General features: G+C 43.7%; 1 protein-coding gene across 1 annotated transcript in view; it reads left to right on the forward strand.

Annotated features, from left to right (window-relative positions):
• Window positions 1-16,639, forward strand: part of GAD2 (glutamate decarboxylase 2) — a 60,740-nt gene that overhangs the window by 6,024 nt on the left and 38,077 nt on the right. Inside the window, exons 5-7 of the mRNA XM_068987285.1 lie at window positions 948-1,038; window positions 1,591-1,703; window positions 6,994-7,109. Coding sequence (XP_068843386.1) covers window positions 948-1,038; window positions 1,591-1,703; window positions 6,994-7,109 — 320 coding nt within the window. The remainder of the gene's footprint in view (window positions 1-947; window positions 1,039-1,590; window positions 1,704-6,993; window positions 7,110-16,639) is intronic.

Below are 16,639 nucleotides of genomic sequence, written 5' to 3' on the forward strand. Positions count from 1 at the left end.
CTTGCAGGATTTTGGCTGCAAAACAACATCATAGATTTATAGATAGGCTTATGTGGAGCAGGACAGGGAAATGGAAGTCTAATGAGATCTTTACAATCACATTTTAAATAATAGCCACAGGAGTGTTGGGGTGTCAACCCCTTTAGAGAGTTTTAGAGAAATCCAGAAGTTAATTAGATAAGCCTGACTGAGGGACTGATCAATCCTGTTGAATATAGCTTCATGTATCTTGGGGACAAAACAGGGATGTTGGCTGTATTTAGCTTTATTTTTAATTGCGGCTATGAAGGAGCTCTGTTGTGTAGAATCAAATATTTGGACAGAAAAGAATAGAGAAGAATTACATTTGTTCATACCAGCTTTAGACAGTCATTGCCTTTTGAATTCAGGGTAAATCACTCAATAGAGTGTCCTATTTTCTCATTTTTGCCTTGTCTTCTCTGATCATCAGCCATTTGTCACTGATATTATATGGATGTTGGCATGCCTGGCAGATGTCATCATATATGACTGATTCCCAGCACAATTTAATGGAAAAGGGTTTTTTAGCAGCACAAGTGTAAACAAGAAGTGGCCTATTTTTGAGTAGCTTGGGATTGCCCCAGCATTTGAATCTACAAATATATTGAAACAATGCTAGAAAATAAACCAGTGTCCACACTGCAAACCACATTTATTATCTTTTCATAGTTTATGGTTAAAGAAAGATTTTTAGCATGTATTTTAAGAAATATCACAACACCAAACAGTCTGTCTTATTAAAGGAAATGCTCCTTTGCTGACTGTGTGTGTGTGTCTGTGTGTGTGTGTGCGCGAGATGGGTTTCTGAGTATGGATTTCGTATTACTGAAGGCTCTTTCAAGATTCTTCATCTAGAGAAATCATGGATTTCAGAGGCATTCATTTTCACTGGACTCACCCTGATTCTGGTGTTCCATCTAATTCAGGGCATCCAAGGTATTTCAATCAACTTTCTACCGGACTGGATATGGTTGGATTAGCAGCAGACTGGCTGACATCAACAGCAAACACTAACATGTAAGTAGCTAAATATGTTCTTGTGTAATCCAGGATAATTATTAATGACATTTCATAATATTTATTCTACCTCTTATGTAAAAAAATAAATTTTTTTTTAAAGTAGCCCCTAAAATAGTGAGACAAACTTCAGAAGAGTATGGGTATTCACTCTTGCTTAAAAGAAAATAGTCCTGATCTCTTTTTCACGCAATCAAAGTTATGCATCATGTTTTAAACACAAAAAGACACTTTGGGGGCATACTGGATGTATTATTCCATGTAATATGAGAGAGAAACGGTACTAGATGTTGTCTTTTAGATAGTGTTATAATGTTAGCCTGCAATATATTTATTCACTATGATAAATGACCCTTGTGCATGAAGCCAATCACTGAAGCTCTTGACTTATGAATGTAGGAAACAGCGCAAACCTTTTTTGGTCTGCTTAATGCTGTAATTGTAACATTTGTGAAAGCAGGGTTTGAACAAGGAAATTGTTCTGTAGATATTGTAATGATGAATCATTCCTTTGTGTGACCGACATAAACTGTGGCCATTACTATGTTTCAGGTTCACCTATGAAATTGCTCCAGTATTTGTGCTTTTGGAATATGTCACGCTAAAGAAAATGAGAGAAATCATTGGCTGGCCTGGGGGCTCTGGCGATGGGATATTTTCTCCTGGTATATGATATTTTAATCTTTCTTCTGGTTTGTCATGCCTTATTATGAAGATCAGTTTAGTTCAGTCACTCAGTCGTGTCTGACTCTTTGCGACCCCATGGACTGCAGCAAGCCAGGCTTCCCTGTCCATCACTAACTCCCAGAGCTTGCTCAAACTCATGACCATTGAGTTGGTGATGTCATCCAACCATCTCATCCTCTGTCGTCCCCATCTCCTCCTGCCTTCAATGTTTCCCAGCATTAGGGTCTTTTCTAACAAGTCGGTTCTTCACATCAGGTTGCCAAATTATTGGAGCTTCAGCTTCAGCATCAGTCCTTCCAATGAATATTCAGGATTGATTTCCTTTATGATGGACTGCTTTGATCTCCTTGCAGTCCAAGGGATTCTCAAGAGTCTTCTCCAACACCACAGGTCAAAAACATCAATTCTTCGATCCTCAGCTTTCACTTTATTATGAACATAGGAATTATTAAATATTTAGCCTGTGTTTCTGCTTAGGTTAAATAGACCAGAGGTCCCCAGCCTTTTTGGCACCAGGGACCAGTTTTTGGAGGACAATTTTTCCATGCACCCTTCATGGGATTAAGTACATGTGACCACTGACCATGCATCCAAGTCAACTACCCCATGCTTGAATATTATTTTTGTGTGTGTTTAGAAAGAGGATAATCAACAATGATATTAACCCAGTACTTCTACTGTGATCCTACATACAGGATGCATGGATTGTGTGGAACAAAGAAATAAAGATTCCTAATAAGTGAATTAGGGAATAAGGTATTGTACTTTCCCAAGCATCAGTGAAAGGAGAAGGGTACCCTCACTGAATAAAGCATTCTCTGATTGAAGGAAAATAACAGGTACAATGTACTTAACAGAGCCTCTGTACACCGTCCCTTTCAAGGAACAAGCAGGGAAGCTGATTCATACAATTTTCAAGTCGGACAGAAAGTGCCTGGAAGACAGTTTCTTAGCATTAAAAGAAAAGGGTGATGATTTCTTTCAGAGGTTTCCCATTCTTTTTTTTTTTTTTTATGATGTCATTTAGTCCTTCCCACTCTGCCTTTTTATCACCAGCCATTGCATTCTAAGCTCCATTATGTATACTTCTTCCAGCCACGAAAGTCAGCGTGGGACAGAAAGTCCTGCTTTGGGTTTCCAGGTCTGTGTGTGTGACCTTGGTTTGATGCAGAGAACTAAAAGCTAGGAAGGCAGTGAGAAGAGAAAGAGCCACTGACCTGTGGAAAAGAAACCTGGCATACAGACCATCACCTCCTCAGTAGCAGGAGAGGGGGGGTCATCAGAATGGGCGTCACTGGCCCTGGAGCTTGGTACCTGGAGACTGGCCCTGCTGGGGAGGCCAGAGCTACACCTGCCATCGTGTCAGGCAGAGCAAAGGCTAAGTCATGATTCCTCTTTAGCAAATCTGCAAAGGCAGGGGGATCACAAAGGAGAGAGAAAATGAAATGAAAAGACAGAAAAGACATGATGATGAGTAACAGTGGCCTCAAGGCCAAATCTTAAATTCAGCAACTTTATCTACAAGCTCAGATCAGCTATTTCATTTTCTGTTTGTAAAGAGATAGCATATGTTTTCAGGGGCTGAAGGAAAATGTGTTAGTTAAATGAAAGGGAAAATTTGCCTTAAAAAAAAAATCACTGTACACCAGCTGTGATGAAAATTTTAGGCTAGTTTCAATTTGAAGAGAACTTAGTATTTAGTGCCCTTGGAAAACCATCCCCGACTGAGGAAAGTTTGTTAGCATTAACTGGAACTGATGTTTTATGGTGTTTTTCATGAGGAACTAGGTGAAGTTCAGAGATGAATGCTGTTCCCACCTTTGTTCCGCTTACTCTTGTATGAGTGGCTGTGTGACTGAGCTGTCCCCAGGGACCCAGGAGCTCCTTGGGCTCCGTGTTCATGGTTCGCAGTAATGGGGAGAGAACAGCTGCTCGCATGGACCTGGAAAAGTTGACTAAGTGGAGTTGGACCCGGCCTAACCTACCTGGCTGGTCTTGAAACACGCCTGTCCCAGAAAATACACACCCAGAGAAAGACTCCTCTTTGGCAGTTCTGCTAAGCCAGGTATGGACTAAGGGCTGCCACCCCCATCAATGATGGGGAATGATCAGATAGAGAAGACTTAAGTTCGATCCTGAGGCTCCTTCCTTGAATCCTGAAGATCCATGAGCTCTGGGTTCCCAAGACAGAAGCCCAAAATGCCAGGCTACAGGGTAAGGAAGACACTGGAAAATCAGGAGGGAACTGAAGAAATGTCATGAGCAACCTGTTTCTGCTCTGCTTTCCACAATGCATTACAAAGAGGAAATGGATCATAGCATTCTCAGTTGCTAATAGATGACTTTCTGGGTAGCATCCAGCCTTATTCCTGGGAGAAAGGGCCTATGATTTAAGGGGTGAACATAGGGGAAATCATACATCTATGTTCCTGAGATCTGACAGTCCCATTGCCTGGGACTAGGCATGGAGAGTTAGGGCCATGGCTTGAATACTCAGCTCAGCCAAGTTTTTCTACACCTCCATCTATAACATCCAGTGGGGTCATGCTATGGAAAGTTCTTTGAGAAGGACGGGAAAAAAATATGTGCAGCCTAATGGTTGAGAGTCACGTTTTCTTTGGTGGAAATTTTTAGGACTTAAGCCTAGGAGGCAGCATCTCAAAGTAACCCTCCTTTGAGGAGTCGAAGGGAGGAGCCAGGGTATACAGAAGTTTTGCAATGAATAAGGGCTGGTAGTCTGAATGTCCAAAGATGATTGTTAATTAAAGGAAGCCAGATATTTCAAATTAAGGAATTTGGTGCTTTTTTATGAATGGGAAGATACAAGACTTTGGACTCACTGAAATCATTCCTTTCATATGCATCAGTCATCTGAGGCCAGTATCCTGGATTTTCACATCCTGACCTTCCTTGGGGCAGATTACAGATCACAGGTATTCTTCTCCTTCCTGAGTGCCCTTGAGGCTCACCGGCTCACACTGGAGGGCTACAGTCACTGATGATTGTGATATCCTTGTTTATGGACATGGCAGGAAATACTCCATTTCTCAGAGACTTTCAGAAGAAATCTGTTTATGGGATGTCACCTTCACCTGGGAGTCAGAGGGAACTGGAGAATGCCACTGCTCAGCATGTCCTGAAGGGCCAAGGGGGAGAAGGTGTAGTCACAAACCTGTTCCTATCTAACAGGATTCTCAGAATGTTTGGGGCTTGTTGTTGCATCATTTTGTGGAAAATTTCTGGGAAATAAGAGCACATAGGGCTTCTGCATCTGTCCTCTTGCCTGTGTTACACAGTGTAGTCTGCTCTATCCAGAGACCCAGAAGCCTCTTTATCCCTCCTGGGCTGCCAAACCTTTAAATGGAGAATGACTGAGCTGTGAGATGAAGAGTGGGAAGCTGCTCCCTGGATCATTGTCCTGGGAGGCCTACTTTCTTTGTGTCCTTTTTCTCCCTTTTTCTTTCCTTTATCTTCCTCCCTCCTTTCTTCCCAGCCTCTCTGAAAATAATGAGGGCAGCAATTCTTAGTGGTGAGTGCTTTTGTCCCCAGGGGATATTTGGTAATGTCCAGAGATATTTTTGGTGGTCACAATTTATTTGGGAGTGGGGAGCATGTAGTGCTCATGATATCTGGTGGGTAGAGGGTAGGGATGCCCAGGAAAGCCCCATCACATGGAACTGTCCAGCCCGAAAGCTGGTCCCATGCCCGGCAGCATCCTGCCCAGTCAGCCTTTAGGCAAGGTGTCAGCTCAGAGCCGGCCTGACCTGGATTCTATTTATCCCATGTCTCTAGGGTCCAGAAGCAGTAGGAATTGCCCTCATTCTGACTGATGATAGAGCCAGGCTCTGGGTGATGCCTGCTCTGTGCCAGCTTGCCTGCTTGTGTCAGACCCCAGTGCTCACTAGGCAGAGATCATCACCGTACCTGGGGCATCCAGCTTGGTACAGAGAACCCTCCTGCTCCACAGCCACCAGAAGGGAAAAGAACTGAGAGAACTCACATGATGCCAGAGCCCTGGCGACCCCCTTTGGGTTGGGGAAGAGGGTCATTGTGTTTCACTCCTCTTCGTGTTCTCACAGCTCCCACATCAGCATATTCATTTGCTTTCACAACTTTCTGTCTTCTATCTGGTTAACAAAAATCCTAAACTATCCAACAATCCTGGGGAGAAGCTCACTTTTCTTTGCTTGTCAAATGAGACTCTACTTATAAGACACTAATTCTATGGCATGAAATCCTTGACAGTCTTAGGATAGCACATGAAAAGTAGTTCAACATGGATTTAACATTCCCTTTGTGTGTCTTCCTAATTATGAAATTGTAGCCATTAAAATTATATTGCAATGATGTCATTAAGAGGGAAGAGCCATCTGAGGGGAATTAACAGATAAGTATGATGAGATGGGCTTGGATGTTTATCATTCTATAAGGATTGTTGACAGTCCACGATATTAATAGCAACTGATCTTTTTCAGCTCAGATAGAAGGCACTGCATGAGCTGAAATGAAATGTCTTCTCCATGAGGACATACATAGGATTTTCACAGATCTAATGCTGAATGACCTACTCTTAAGCCGAGAAGGAAGTCAACTTTTTGAGTTATTAAAAGCCTTTTCAAACGGCTCTTAGTAAGAGCAGAGTACACTGCAGTTCGTGCCCCGTCCTGCCAACCCCAAGTCCCCAGAGACAGACGTGGATGTGGAGGGCTGGAATCCATCCTAGGTTTGGGTCGAATCCTCCTTTGGGCCCTCTCAGCTAATGCCTTTGAGTCTGAGGATTCAATTCAAAGCACAGCCAGTAAGACGATTTTCTTCCGTGTCCAAAGAGAACTCTGCTGCTGCTGCTGCTGCTAAGTAGCTTCAGTCGTGTCCGACTCTGTGCGACCCCGTAGACGGCAGCCCACCAGGCTCCGCCGTCCCTGGGATTCTCCAGGCAAGAACACTGGCCGGAGTGGGTTGCCATTTCCTTCTCCATTTCGTGAAAGTGAAAAGTGAAAGTGAAGTCGCTCAGTCGTGTCTGACTAGTAGTGACCCTATGGACTGCAGCCTACCAAGCTCCTCCGTCCATGAGATTTTCTAGGCAACAGTACTGGAGTGGCTTGCCATTGCCTTCTCCGAAAGAGGACTCTGCTGCTGCTGCTGCTAAGTCGCTTCAGTCGTGTCCGACTCTGTGCGACCCCATAGATGGCGTCAGTGGAATTAATGTTGCTTGCTTGTGACATGTTAACGATGACTAGAAAAGGTAACTGTTGTTGCTCTGCCCTCTAGGTGGAGCTATATCCAACATGTACGCCATGCTGATTGCGCGCTTTAAGATGTTTCCGGAAGTCAAGGAGAAAGGGATGGCTGCCGTCCCCAGGCTCATTGCCTTCACGTCTGAGCATGTAGGTGTTCGACGTCCTTTCCAAGTTTAAGGTTATATTCCGTAAAACCTGGGTTGAAGGAGTGGTATCTGGAAATACTTTACCCCACGTTTTCTCTTTGCAGAAGATGCTTCTTGGGAGAGGACGAAGGGGAGAGATCAGGTGGGTGGTGCAGTGCGGGGAGCTTCTTTCTCTTTGCAATTCAGGAAGATGCTCAAAGTAAAAGCAGTTTGCTTTCAACCACCAGTCCTATACTCCATACTTTGTAATAAGGTTATGTGTTGGGGAAACAGGAAGAGGAGAGAGGGCAAAGTAACCGTGAACTCATATGGATCATCAATGCTGTGCAGTACAGAATTCAAAACTGCCAAGTATCCTGTTGATACAGGCTTTCTGTTAGAAAATTCTGATCAGATATTCTACCCTCTTGGTTCCTTGGAAGCGAGTGAATACAATTCACAAACACTCCACTAAAGATGGAATTAAAGGAAATTAATGATTGATTTTAATACATTATCCTTAGCATCTTGCTTTCAGTCATGTTTCAGCATGTTGAATGCCCTTCCTCAACTTATTGGCATCAAATTTAGCAGAGAAGAGGACAGCCTGAAATCACCTGATGTTTTCTTTTCCTATTGCTGCTGGAACAAATTACCACAAATTGTGTGGCTTAAAACCACATGGGTATCTTAACAGTTCTGGAGGCCAGAAATCTGTAGTGGGTCAGGAAGGCTGCGTTCCTTCTGAAGACTGTAGGAGAGAATTCATTTCCTTGCCTTTACAATTTCCAGAGGCTGCCTGCCTGCCTTGGGTCATGGCCGCTTCTTCCATCTTCAGAAGCGGCAACAGCTATCTTCAGATCCCCTGCCCCCAACCCCAGCCTCTGCTACCATCACTCCACCTCCTTCTCTAGCTCTGACTCTCTTGTTTTCCTCTTTCTCTTGTGATTATACTTTGATAACACAGGATAATCTTTCATCTCAAGATCCTTCATTTAATCTCGTCTTCAAAGTCCCCATTGCCGAGTAAGGTTACATGTTCACAGATTTAAGGGATTAGGATATGGTCTTCTTTGTGGAGATGACTGTGCACAATACTCAGCCCACGAAGCCTGATTCCCCACCATGACATAGCTCTCATTTCTCAGCTTCTCCAAGGGTAGAAAACCAGAATGCAATTTGTCTTCCAGTGACTATTTCCCTACAGTGGATTTGGATCCCTCAGTAGTTACATGTTACTGTATTCTCAGGCTTGAAATACCCAGGTGATCTTATACTGGCATCTTCCTCTTTGGGTTTCCTTGCTGTTTCCACATCTGGAATGAGGTTGACCTGTCAGCGTGTTCATTGTGCTCTCTGGTTTCTGCATGAGTTTCTTGGGCTCAGGTTGGATGTAAGTTCATTTAACATTGCTCAGAAATTTCAGTCATGTGATCTGAGGATAATTTAATATACCTTAGTTCCTTGACATTGCCAACTTGGGATCTCTCTCTTCTCCATTTTCCAAGGAAAGAAAGGTGATTTAGAAAGAAATGATTCTACAACAGCCATTCAATTCTTCACCTCCTTCTGGTATTTCTATCTGTGCCTATAATTATGGAGCAAGATTTGAAAATTAGGAACCTAAATTACCAATTGTCTCTAACTCAATAATTATTTTGACAGATAAGCTATTCTTCTAACATGCAAGACCTTATATCTGATTGTTATTGACCATTTCTAACCTCCAATAGACACACATTCATTTAATTCAAGAGCAACCTTGTGGGCCAGGCAGAACAGGGCTTGTTCTCAGCATTTTTTTTTTTTTAAATGAAGAGGGTGTAGTTAGCTAGAGAGATAGAGCCAGGATTAAATAAATTTCCTGACTCCCAGAGCAGTGAGGGCCCTGCCCAAACCACCAGTGTAGAAACTAGATTAAAAAATACAACAACAGAGTTTTATAAACTACAGCTCATCGACTGCTTTAACATTTTATACCTTCCCAAGTCAGATTTCCACCAAGAGCTTTTTTCTTAACATGAGGCAATGCTAAACTGTTTCTTCTCCGTCCCTCCCCAGGCTAGAATATCTTTCACGATACCCATAGGTTGGGCTGGAAGGGAGTTTTAGAGCTTGATTTAAAGAACTCCAGTGTCTCCTGGAGCACTTGATCCAAACCGTTCTGGACATTTGTTGTTGTTCAGTTGCTAAGTTGTGTCTGACTCTTTGTGACCCCATAACTGCAGCAAGCCAGGCTTCCTGTCCTTCACTGTCTCTCAGAGTTTGCTCAAACTCATTCTCAGATGGTAAAGAGTCTGCGTACAAGGCAGGAGACCTGGGTTCGATCCCTCACTTGGGAAGATCCCCTGGAGAAGGGAATGGCTACCCATTCCAGTATTCTTGCCTGGAGAATTCCATGGATAGAGGAGCCTGGCAAGAGTCGGACTCAACTGAGAGAATAACACTTTGACATTCTGGACATATGAGCCCTTAAAAGTGAGTCCTGCCCTTGAAGCTTCAAGTTAAGTGGTAGCATAACCCCAAGTCTAGCTGCCTCTGGGCTCCAGACCTCAGGGCCATTCCATCCCATTCATCCTTTTGTACTGCTCCTTCCAACTTCAGGCCATGCCGGATCTTTCCTTAATCTTAATGGATTTTGCAATCATGGTCTCCACCAGCTCCAGAAATAGACCTTCAGAGGCTGAAGAAAGAAAATTACCAAATCAGGTCTCAGCATACCCTTTCCACAAGCTAGTTTTCATCTCTGCATGGAGGTTTCTTTCCTGAATCTCTTGACCTACAAGGAGACTGGAGGGGGCGTGGGGTGGGTTGCTGTGTGGGTCAGGTGGGGAAAGGAGTGGCCAGTGGCTAAGGCACGAACTGCTTCCATTACTGTCTCTTGTTATGCTCCTAGAGAATTCCCAAGTCACAGGACTTTGGGAGAATGGAATGAGAGTCTTAAAAGACACTTCCATCAGTGCCTGGGAGGTAGGAAGTGAAGTCGCTCAGTCATGTCCGACTCTTTGCGACCCCATGGACTGTAGCCTACCAGGCTCCTCCATCCATGGAATTTTCTAGGCAAGAGTACTGGAGTGGCCATTTCCTTCTCCAGGGGATCTTCCTGACCCAGGGATCGAACCCAGGTTTCCCGCATTGCGGGCAGACACTTTACTGTCTGAGCTACCAGGGAATCCCAATGGGATGTAGGAAGCTCTACATAAATATTAGGTAACTTGAAAAAAACCACCACCAGCTTGTTTTATGTATGAAGAAGTCAGGCCTCAGAGATGGAAGATATTTTCCCCATGCTTTCACACTCAGGCAATGGCAGCATCTGCTCTACTGCTACTGCTAAGTCACTTCAGTCGTGTGCGAATCTGCAACCCCAGAGACAGCAGCCCACCAGGCTCCCCCATCCCTGGGATTCTCCAGGCAAGAACACTGGAATGGGTTGCCATTTCCTTCTCCAATGCAGGAAAGTGAAAAGTGAAAGTGAAGTCGCTCAGTCATGTACGACTCTTCGCGACCCCGTGCAGCCTACCAGGCTCCTCCATCCATGGGATTTTCCAGGCAAGAGTACTAGCGCCTCAGTTTTCTAACAATTCTAGCACTGTGCTTTCTGCTCCTAGGCTGGCTGACCAGAGAGCCACACTAGCTGGCTGTTCTACATTCACTGGAAGCAGCTTTCCTCAAATCCTATTTTCTTCATGTTGGGTATTCTGATGTTAATATAATTTCCTGATCTATTGAACTGAGCTGGTTACTGTCCTTTCTTCTATTCTGAGCAGGGAGTTGATAACTGGACATGGTTAGTGCCATAGAGATGAAAATGGTGTTGAGAAACTGCCATCCTCCAGCATCCAGAGAGAAACTTCACATGTTCAGAAGGCAGAGGGTCATCTGTTGGTTTCTAGAAGACACTCCACTCCCTCTCTGCCACGTTCCACAAAGCTACCCATCACTTCTCTGGCCACAGAAACAGACTAGAACTTTCCCTAGCTGATGAGGAGGTCAAGCTGGTTTTGTTTGTTCAAAACAAACTGTTCTTGAAATTCGCCTAAGATTAAAGCAAACAAATAGTATGGTGATAAATCACTGAGTTGAAATGAGATAGTGTTAAGTTATGAGTTAGGAGTTCCAAGATTATTTTTCTCTGAAATATAGAATCACAAAATTGGAAATGATCTTAAAGATTATCTGGTTCAGTATTCATCCTTTGCTGGAATCTCATCAAACTCAGTGACAGAAGAGCCCAGAAAAAATTAACCTGATGAATTTTAGGTCCTTTCTTGAAAGCAGGTTTAGAGGGAAGCTAAGATCGCAGCTTGGTAATTCATCTCTCTCTCTCTAAATCTTTTGAAAGCCCCAACCATGAGCTTAATTCCAAATTCCTCTTATTTCCTCATGTGACACAAGCTCTTCCAGAAATAGCTTCAATGAAGCAGCATAATCACATCTAGGAAAAATGTTTCTTATAATCACAGCAGACGCTGAGATCTTTCAGATAAATCACCATAACTAACTCACTCCACTTGTCACATGCCAGGTCTAGGGCGGGTCTGCGTCTCCTGGAATCATCACCGGTGTTCTGCTGAGACCCCTCATGACCTCAGTCCACTTCCATGGGGGTGACAATTCTCATGATTGCTTTAGAAAGATGATTTTCAGATAGCAATACTTTTTGAGAGGGTTTCAATGACAATAGATGTCTTTTGTGTTAAAAAATGAATGGTGTATTGAAGTAATTATTTGACTTTGTAAAATTCAATTTAAATTTTAGAAAGAATGTAATTCTAAATTATTCAATTTATATGAATAATAAGGCTATAACAACTTCTTGTTGATAACGAACTATTCATATGTTCCTTAACAACTTATTCTTTTGATCTTACAATGATGTAAATCCTCTAACAAGAGTAATGATAAGTTCTAGAAAATAAAGAATTGGGGAAATATAAAAGCAAAAACAAAAAATGAATGGTGACCTGGGCAGCTTGGAAAAAGCTCCCATGTTATGCTCCTCATTAGACAGAAACACTGACTGATCTTTTAGTAAGTGAACAAGTGAACCAAATTCAGCTCACTCTCGGCATCCCCTACCACCTCTGTGTTCCTCCCTCCTTTTCTTCATAGGGTCCTTGTCACCCCTGTGCCATCTTCTCTACCCAATCCCATCAAAACCTCCTCTTCAGAAAGAACCTGAAAGTCACGTCAGTTCAGTTGAGTTGCTGAATCATGTCCGACTCTTTGCGACCCCATGGACTGCAGCATGCCAGGCTTCCCTGTCCATCATGTAAATGACTGTAAAATCCAAGTGTTGCCTCTCATGGGGGCATTTTCACTGCAATAGGAGGTGAGGAATGAGGCGGAAAAGCAGAAATCCAGCCATTGGGCACTGAGATGTTTCCTTTATTCCTTCCCCTACTCACTCCATGCTGCTGGATGCCAGGCACTGGGGAGACAGCCAGTGAACAGAACAAACCCAGTGTTGGCTCTCAAGGAGCCAGCACTGCACTGTCAGAGAGGAGAAGAGGGTGGTCACCCCTCCCGGTGCCTCTGAGTCACATTCCTCATCTGATGGGTGACTCTCCCTTGCTCCAAGTGCCAGGTCGAGTCACTGGATAGACCTATTTTTCTTCAGGTTAGTGGATAAAGCTCATAAGCTTTGGGGTAGACTAGAAATGATGACAGGGCCTACTCTGTCCCTCCCAGGAGATTACTTAGCTCATTTCTTCCTCATCTGTAAAATGAAGATTACAACACCCAGTTCATGTAGTTGTTGGGAAGATGAGATGGGCTAATACAGTGCGTGGCCTTTAGTAAACACTCCACCAATGTCAACCAACACTGCTCTTGTAACCAGCTACCCACTGGTGTCCCCATAGGTAGAGAGCTGAGTGCCTCTGGAGGGCAAGGTGAGGGCATATCTGGGGGTCAGTTATTTTCTTAAGATGGATAATGGCACCTCCCCCAAAACGTTTCCCTGGTGGCTTAGATGATAAAGACTCTGCCTGCAATGTGGGACACCTCGGTTCAATCCTAGGGTTGGGAAGACACCCTGGAGAAGGGAATGGCAACTCACTCTAGTATTCTTGTCTGGAGAATTCCAAGACAGAGGATCCTGGAGGGCTACAGTCCATGGGGTCAAAAAGAATCAGACATGACTGAGTGACTAACACTTTCAATTTCCCCCAAAACACCAAGCAATACTCAAGGAATCCCAGCTTTAAGACAGTTTGGATTCTCTGTTGTTGCTTGTATGATTTGGAGAGGGTTTTTTTTTTTTTTTCCACATGCTCCAATTTGGCATATGCTTATTTTATAACATAAAGTGAATTGACATTAGTTTTGTTTGAAGGTTTTGAAATTCTGCTCAACTTACTCAGGGTATCTGAGGGTGGTATTACATTAGGTGATAGGCTGGAGAATTGGAAGGACCACAATTTTGTGAGCATCTATCAATGCTGGGCGACCTGTGGGCCCTTCCCATTCAATAGCTATGCTTCTCACACCAACTCTCAAGGTAAGAATTCATCCTTGCAGCCCAACAAATGATGACTCAATGAGAGAGTAACTTGCCTAACTAGAGCCAGGTCGTTTTATCTCAAGGAATAGCTTTCTTTTTTCTTTATTTAATTTTTTAAATTGAAGTATAGTTGATTTGCAATTATATAGTTGTTGTGTTAATTTCTGCTGTACAGAAAAGCAATTCAGTGATACACATATATACATTATTTTTCATTTCCTTTTCCATTACGGTTTATCAGAGGATATTGAATAGCTCCCTGTGCTATACAGTATGACCTGTTGTTTATCCATTCCTATATATTATCATTTGCATCTACCAATTCCAAGCTCCCAGTCCATCCCTCCCCAGCTTTTCTCTATGCCTGTGAATCTGTTTCTGTTTCATAGATAACTTCACTTGTGTCTTATTTTCAATTCCATATATAAGGGATATCATATGGTATTTGTCTTTCTCTGTCTGACTTACTTCACTTAGTATGATAATCTCTAGTTTGATCCATGTTGCTGCAAATGGCATTATTTCATTCTTTTTTATGGCTAATGTTCTGTTACATACGTATGTACCACATCTTTATCCATTCATCTGTTGATGGGCACTTAGGTTCTTTCCATGGCAGATGACCTCTTTTCATTACACATTTTCATTCCGCTCTTCTCAGGATCCTAAAATCAGGGAAATAATTGCTTTCATGTGGCTGGATACATGCTTGGTGCTGGTGTTCACGTTTGTCACCACACACCACCGTTGGGTCTGCTTAATCCTGGTACACGCCATTCATTTCTTTTAAAACATACTTAGGGCACAGACTCACAGTGGGGTAACTTAATAGCTTTGAGTGCAAATGATAAGGTGGAAGCTGCACAGAAAATGCCTCGAATGCAGATCATGTCACCTCTGACTCACACGGAGTCTCTAAGAACATGGAGGGAGATCCCCTCCCCTCCACTAAATCGTGATAATCAGAAACCAATGAGCTTGTACTCTGGGCTCCCACAGTACAAGCCCCTTTGTCCATCAGATGCTTTCCAAAGTAGGATGCTCTTTTAGTCCATTTGATGAGCAGAAGCAGGAGCAAGAGTGACCAGCTTGTCTGAGATGGTATAGGAGGCAAACGAGGAGGGTCAGGAAGGGGTGTGGAGTAGCAGGAGGACAGGGAAGGGCTGCTGGTTCACTAACTGGCCATGGAGGAGGGACTCCAGGGCAAGACAAAGGGCTAAAGGAGCAGATTCCAGCTCAGTCATAGGCTAGGCTGGGCTTCAAGATTTCCTTGCTGGGCATCTGTGACGTGTAAGGATGCATAATCCATCTACTTCTGTTCTGTGCGCACACACACACACACACACACACACTCACACACACTCACACACACAGACCCCGTTCACTCTTCTCACAAATCGAAAGGCTGTATTGGTAAAAAAGGATCAAATCCAAGGATGACTGGTAGACCTTCCAGCTGAGAGGTAAATCTCTCTCTAGATACCTGCTTCCCAAGCTCCTCAGCCTTCAGGATGCTGTGCTCTGCTCTGGTTTATCAACAAGGGGTTCTGTTCAACATGGTGCCAAAGAGTAAAGATGTTTCTCCTGGTATTCTCACAAGGTCAGGGCATCCTGTCATTTAAGCTGTCCTTACTGTTTCTTCCTCACTAGGTAGTCTCTTTTTTTTTTCCCTCTCAAGTTCCTTCTCTCCTAGGTCACTGGTTATTTGTGGATGTTGTTGTTGTTGTTTAGTGCGAAGTCATGTCTCTTTTGCAACCCCATGGGCCGTAGCCCACCAGGCTCCTCTATCCATGGGATTTCCCAGGCAAGAATCCTGGAGTAGGTTGCCATTTTTCCTTCTCCTGGCATCTTCCCAACCCAGAAGATGTGTGTTTCCTGCATTGGCAGGTGGATTCTTTACCCCTGAGTCACCAGGAAAGTCCCCTATTTGTAGATAGCATTTAGCTATTTCCCTGTTCCCTCTCCTGAAAATGTAAGTGGACTTAGTATTTGGTTCCTAACTTTCTTTTTCATGCCTTTGTTCCCCCTCTTGAAGCTTCCTATTTGGGTGTGTGTTTTTCCTTTAAATGTCTGGCATTCGGTACAGTGATCAATTATCCTCAGTAACTGCCCCTCACTTGAGAATCCCCATTCTTCCTCATTAAAGACCAGACAAGGCTACTTCTTCTCATTGACCAGTGCATCAGATCTCTTATTTATCCTGAGTGTGCCATTTAGCTGTTTAGTGCTGTCAAAGTTCAGGAGAGGAAGAAAAACCCAGAAACCAGTGAATTACTGATAGTAGACGTTTATGGTGCTACTACTAAGTCATGTCGGACTCTTTGTGACCCCATGGATTGTAGTCCACCAGGCTTCCTAGTCCATGGGATTTCCCAGGCAAGAATGCTGGAGTGGATTGCCCTTTCCTTCTCCAGAGGATCTTCCCAACCCAGGGATAGAACCCACCTCTTCTGCATTGGCAAGCAATTCTTTACCAGTGAGTCACTTGGGAAGCCCAAAAGTTTATTGTACACACATCAATAAGACACCTTGCAAACCACAAGCAACGAGGCTCAGAGATTGTTGTTACAGAGCAGCTTATATAATGTGGAGGCACTGACGGTTGATTCCTCACAGCGGTTGGTTACAATATTAAAATTTTCTGAAGTGAAAGGGAATTGGTTCGTGGTTCCCACCTATAAGTGGAGGAAAGTGAAAAGTGAAAATCACTCACTCATGTCCAACTCTTTGCAACCTCATGGACTGTAGCCTGCCAGGCTCCTCTGTCTATTGCATTCTCCAGGCCAGAATACTAGATTGGGTAGCCATTCCCTCCTCCATCCATGGAATTCTCCAGGCCAGAATACTGGAGTGGGCAGCCTTTCTCTTCTCCAGGGGATCTTCCCAACCCAGGATCGAACCCAGGAGTCTCACATTGCCTGTGGATTCTTCACCATCTGAGCCACCAGGGACGCCCCAAGAATAGTGGAGTGGGTAGCCGTTCCCTTCTCTAGTGGATCTTCCTGACCCAGGAATCGAACTGGGGTCTCCTGCATTCCAGGCAG

Source organism: Capricornis sumatraensis, chromosome 15 (genome assembly GCF_032405125.1).
Source record: "Capricornis sumatraensis isolate serow.1 chromosome 15, serow.2, whole genome shotgun sequence".
Classification (NCBI taxonomy): domain Eukaryota; kingdom Metazoa; phylum Chordata; class Mammalia; order Artiodactyla; family Bovidae; genus Capricornis; species Capricornis sumatraensis.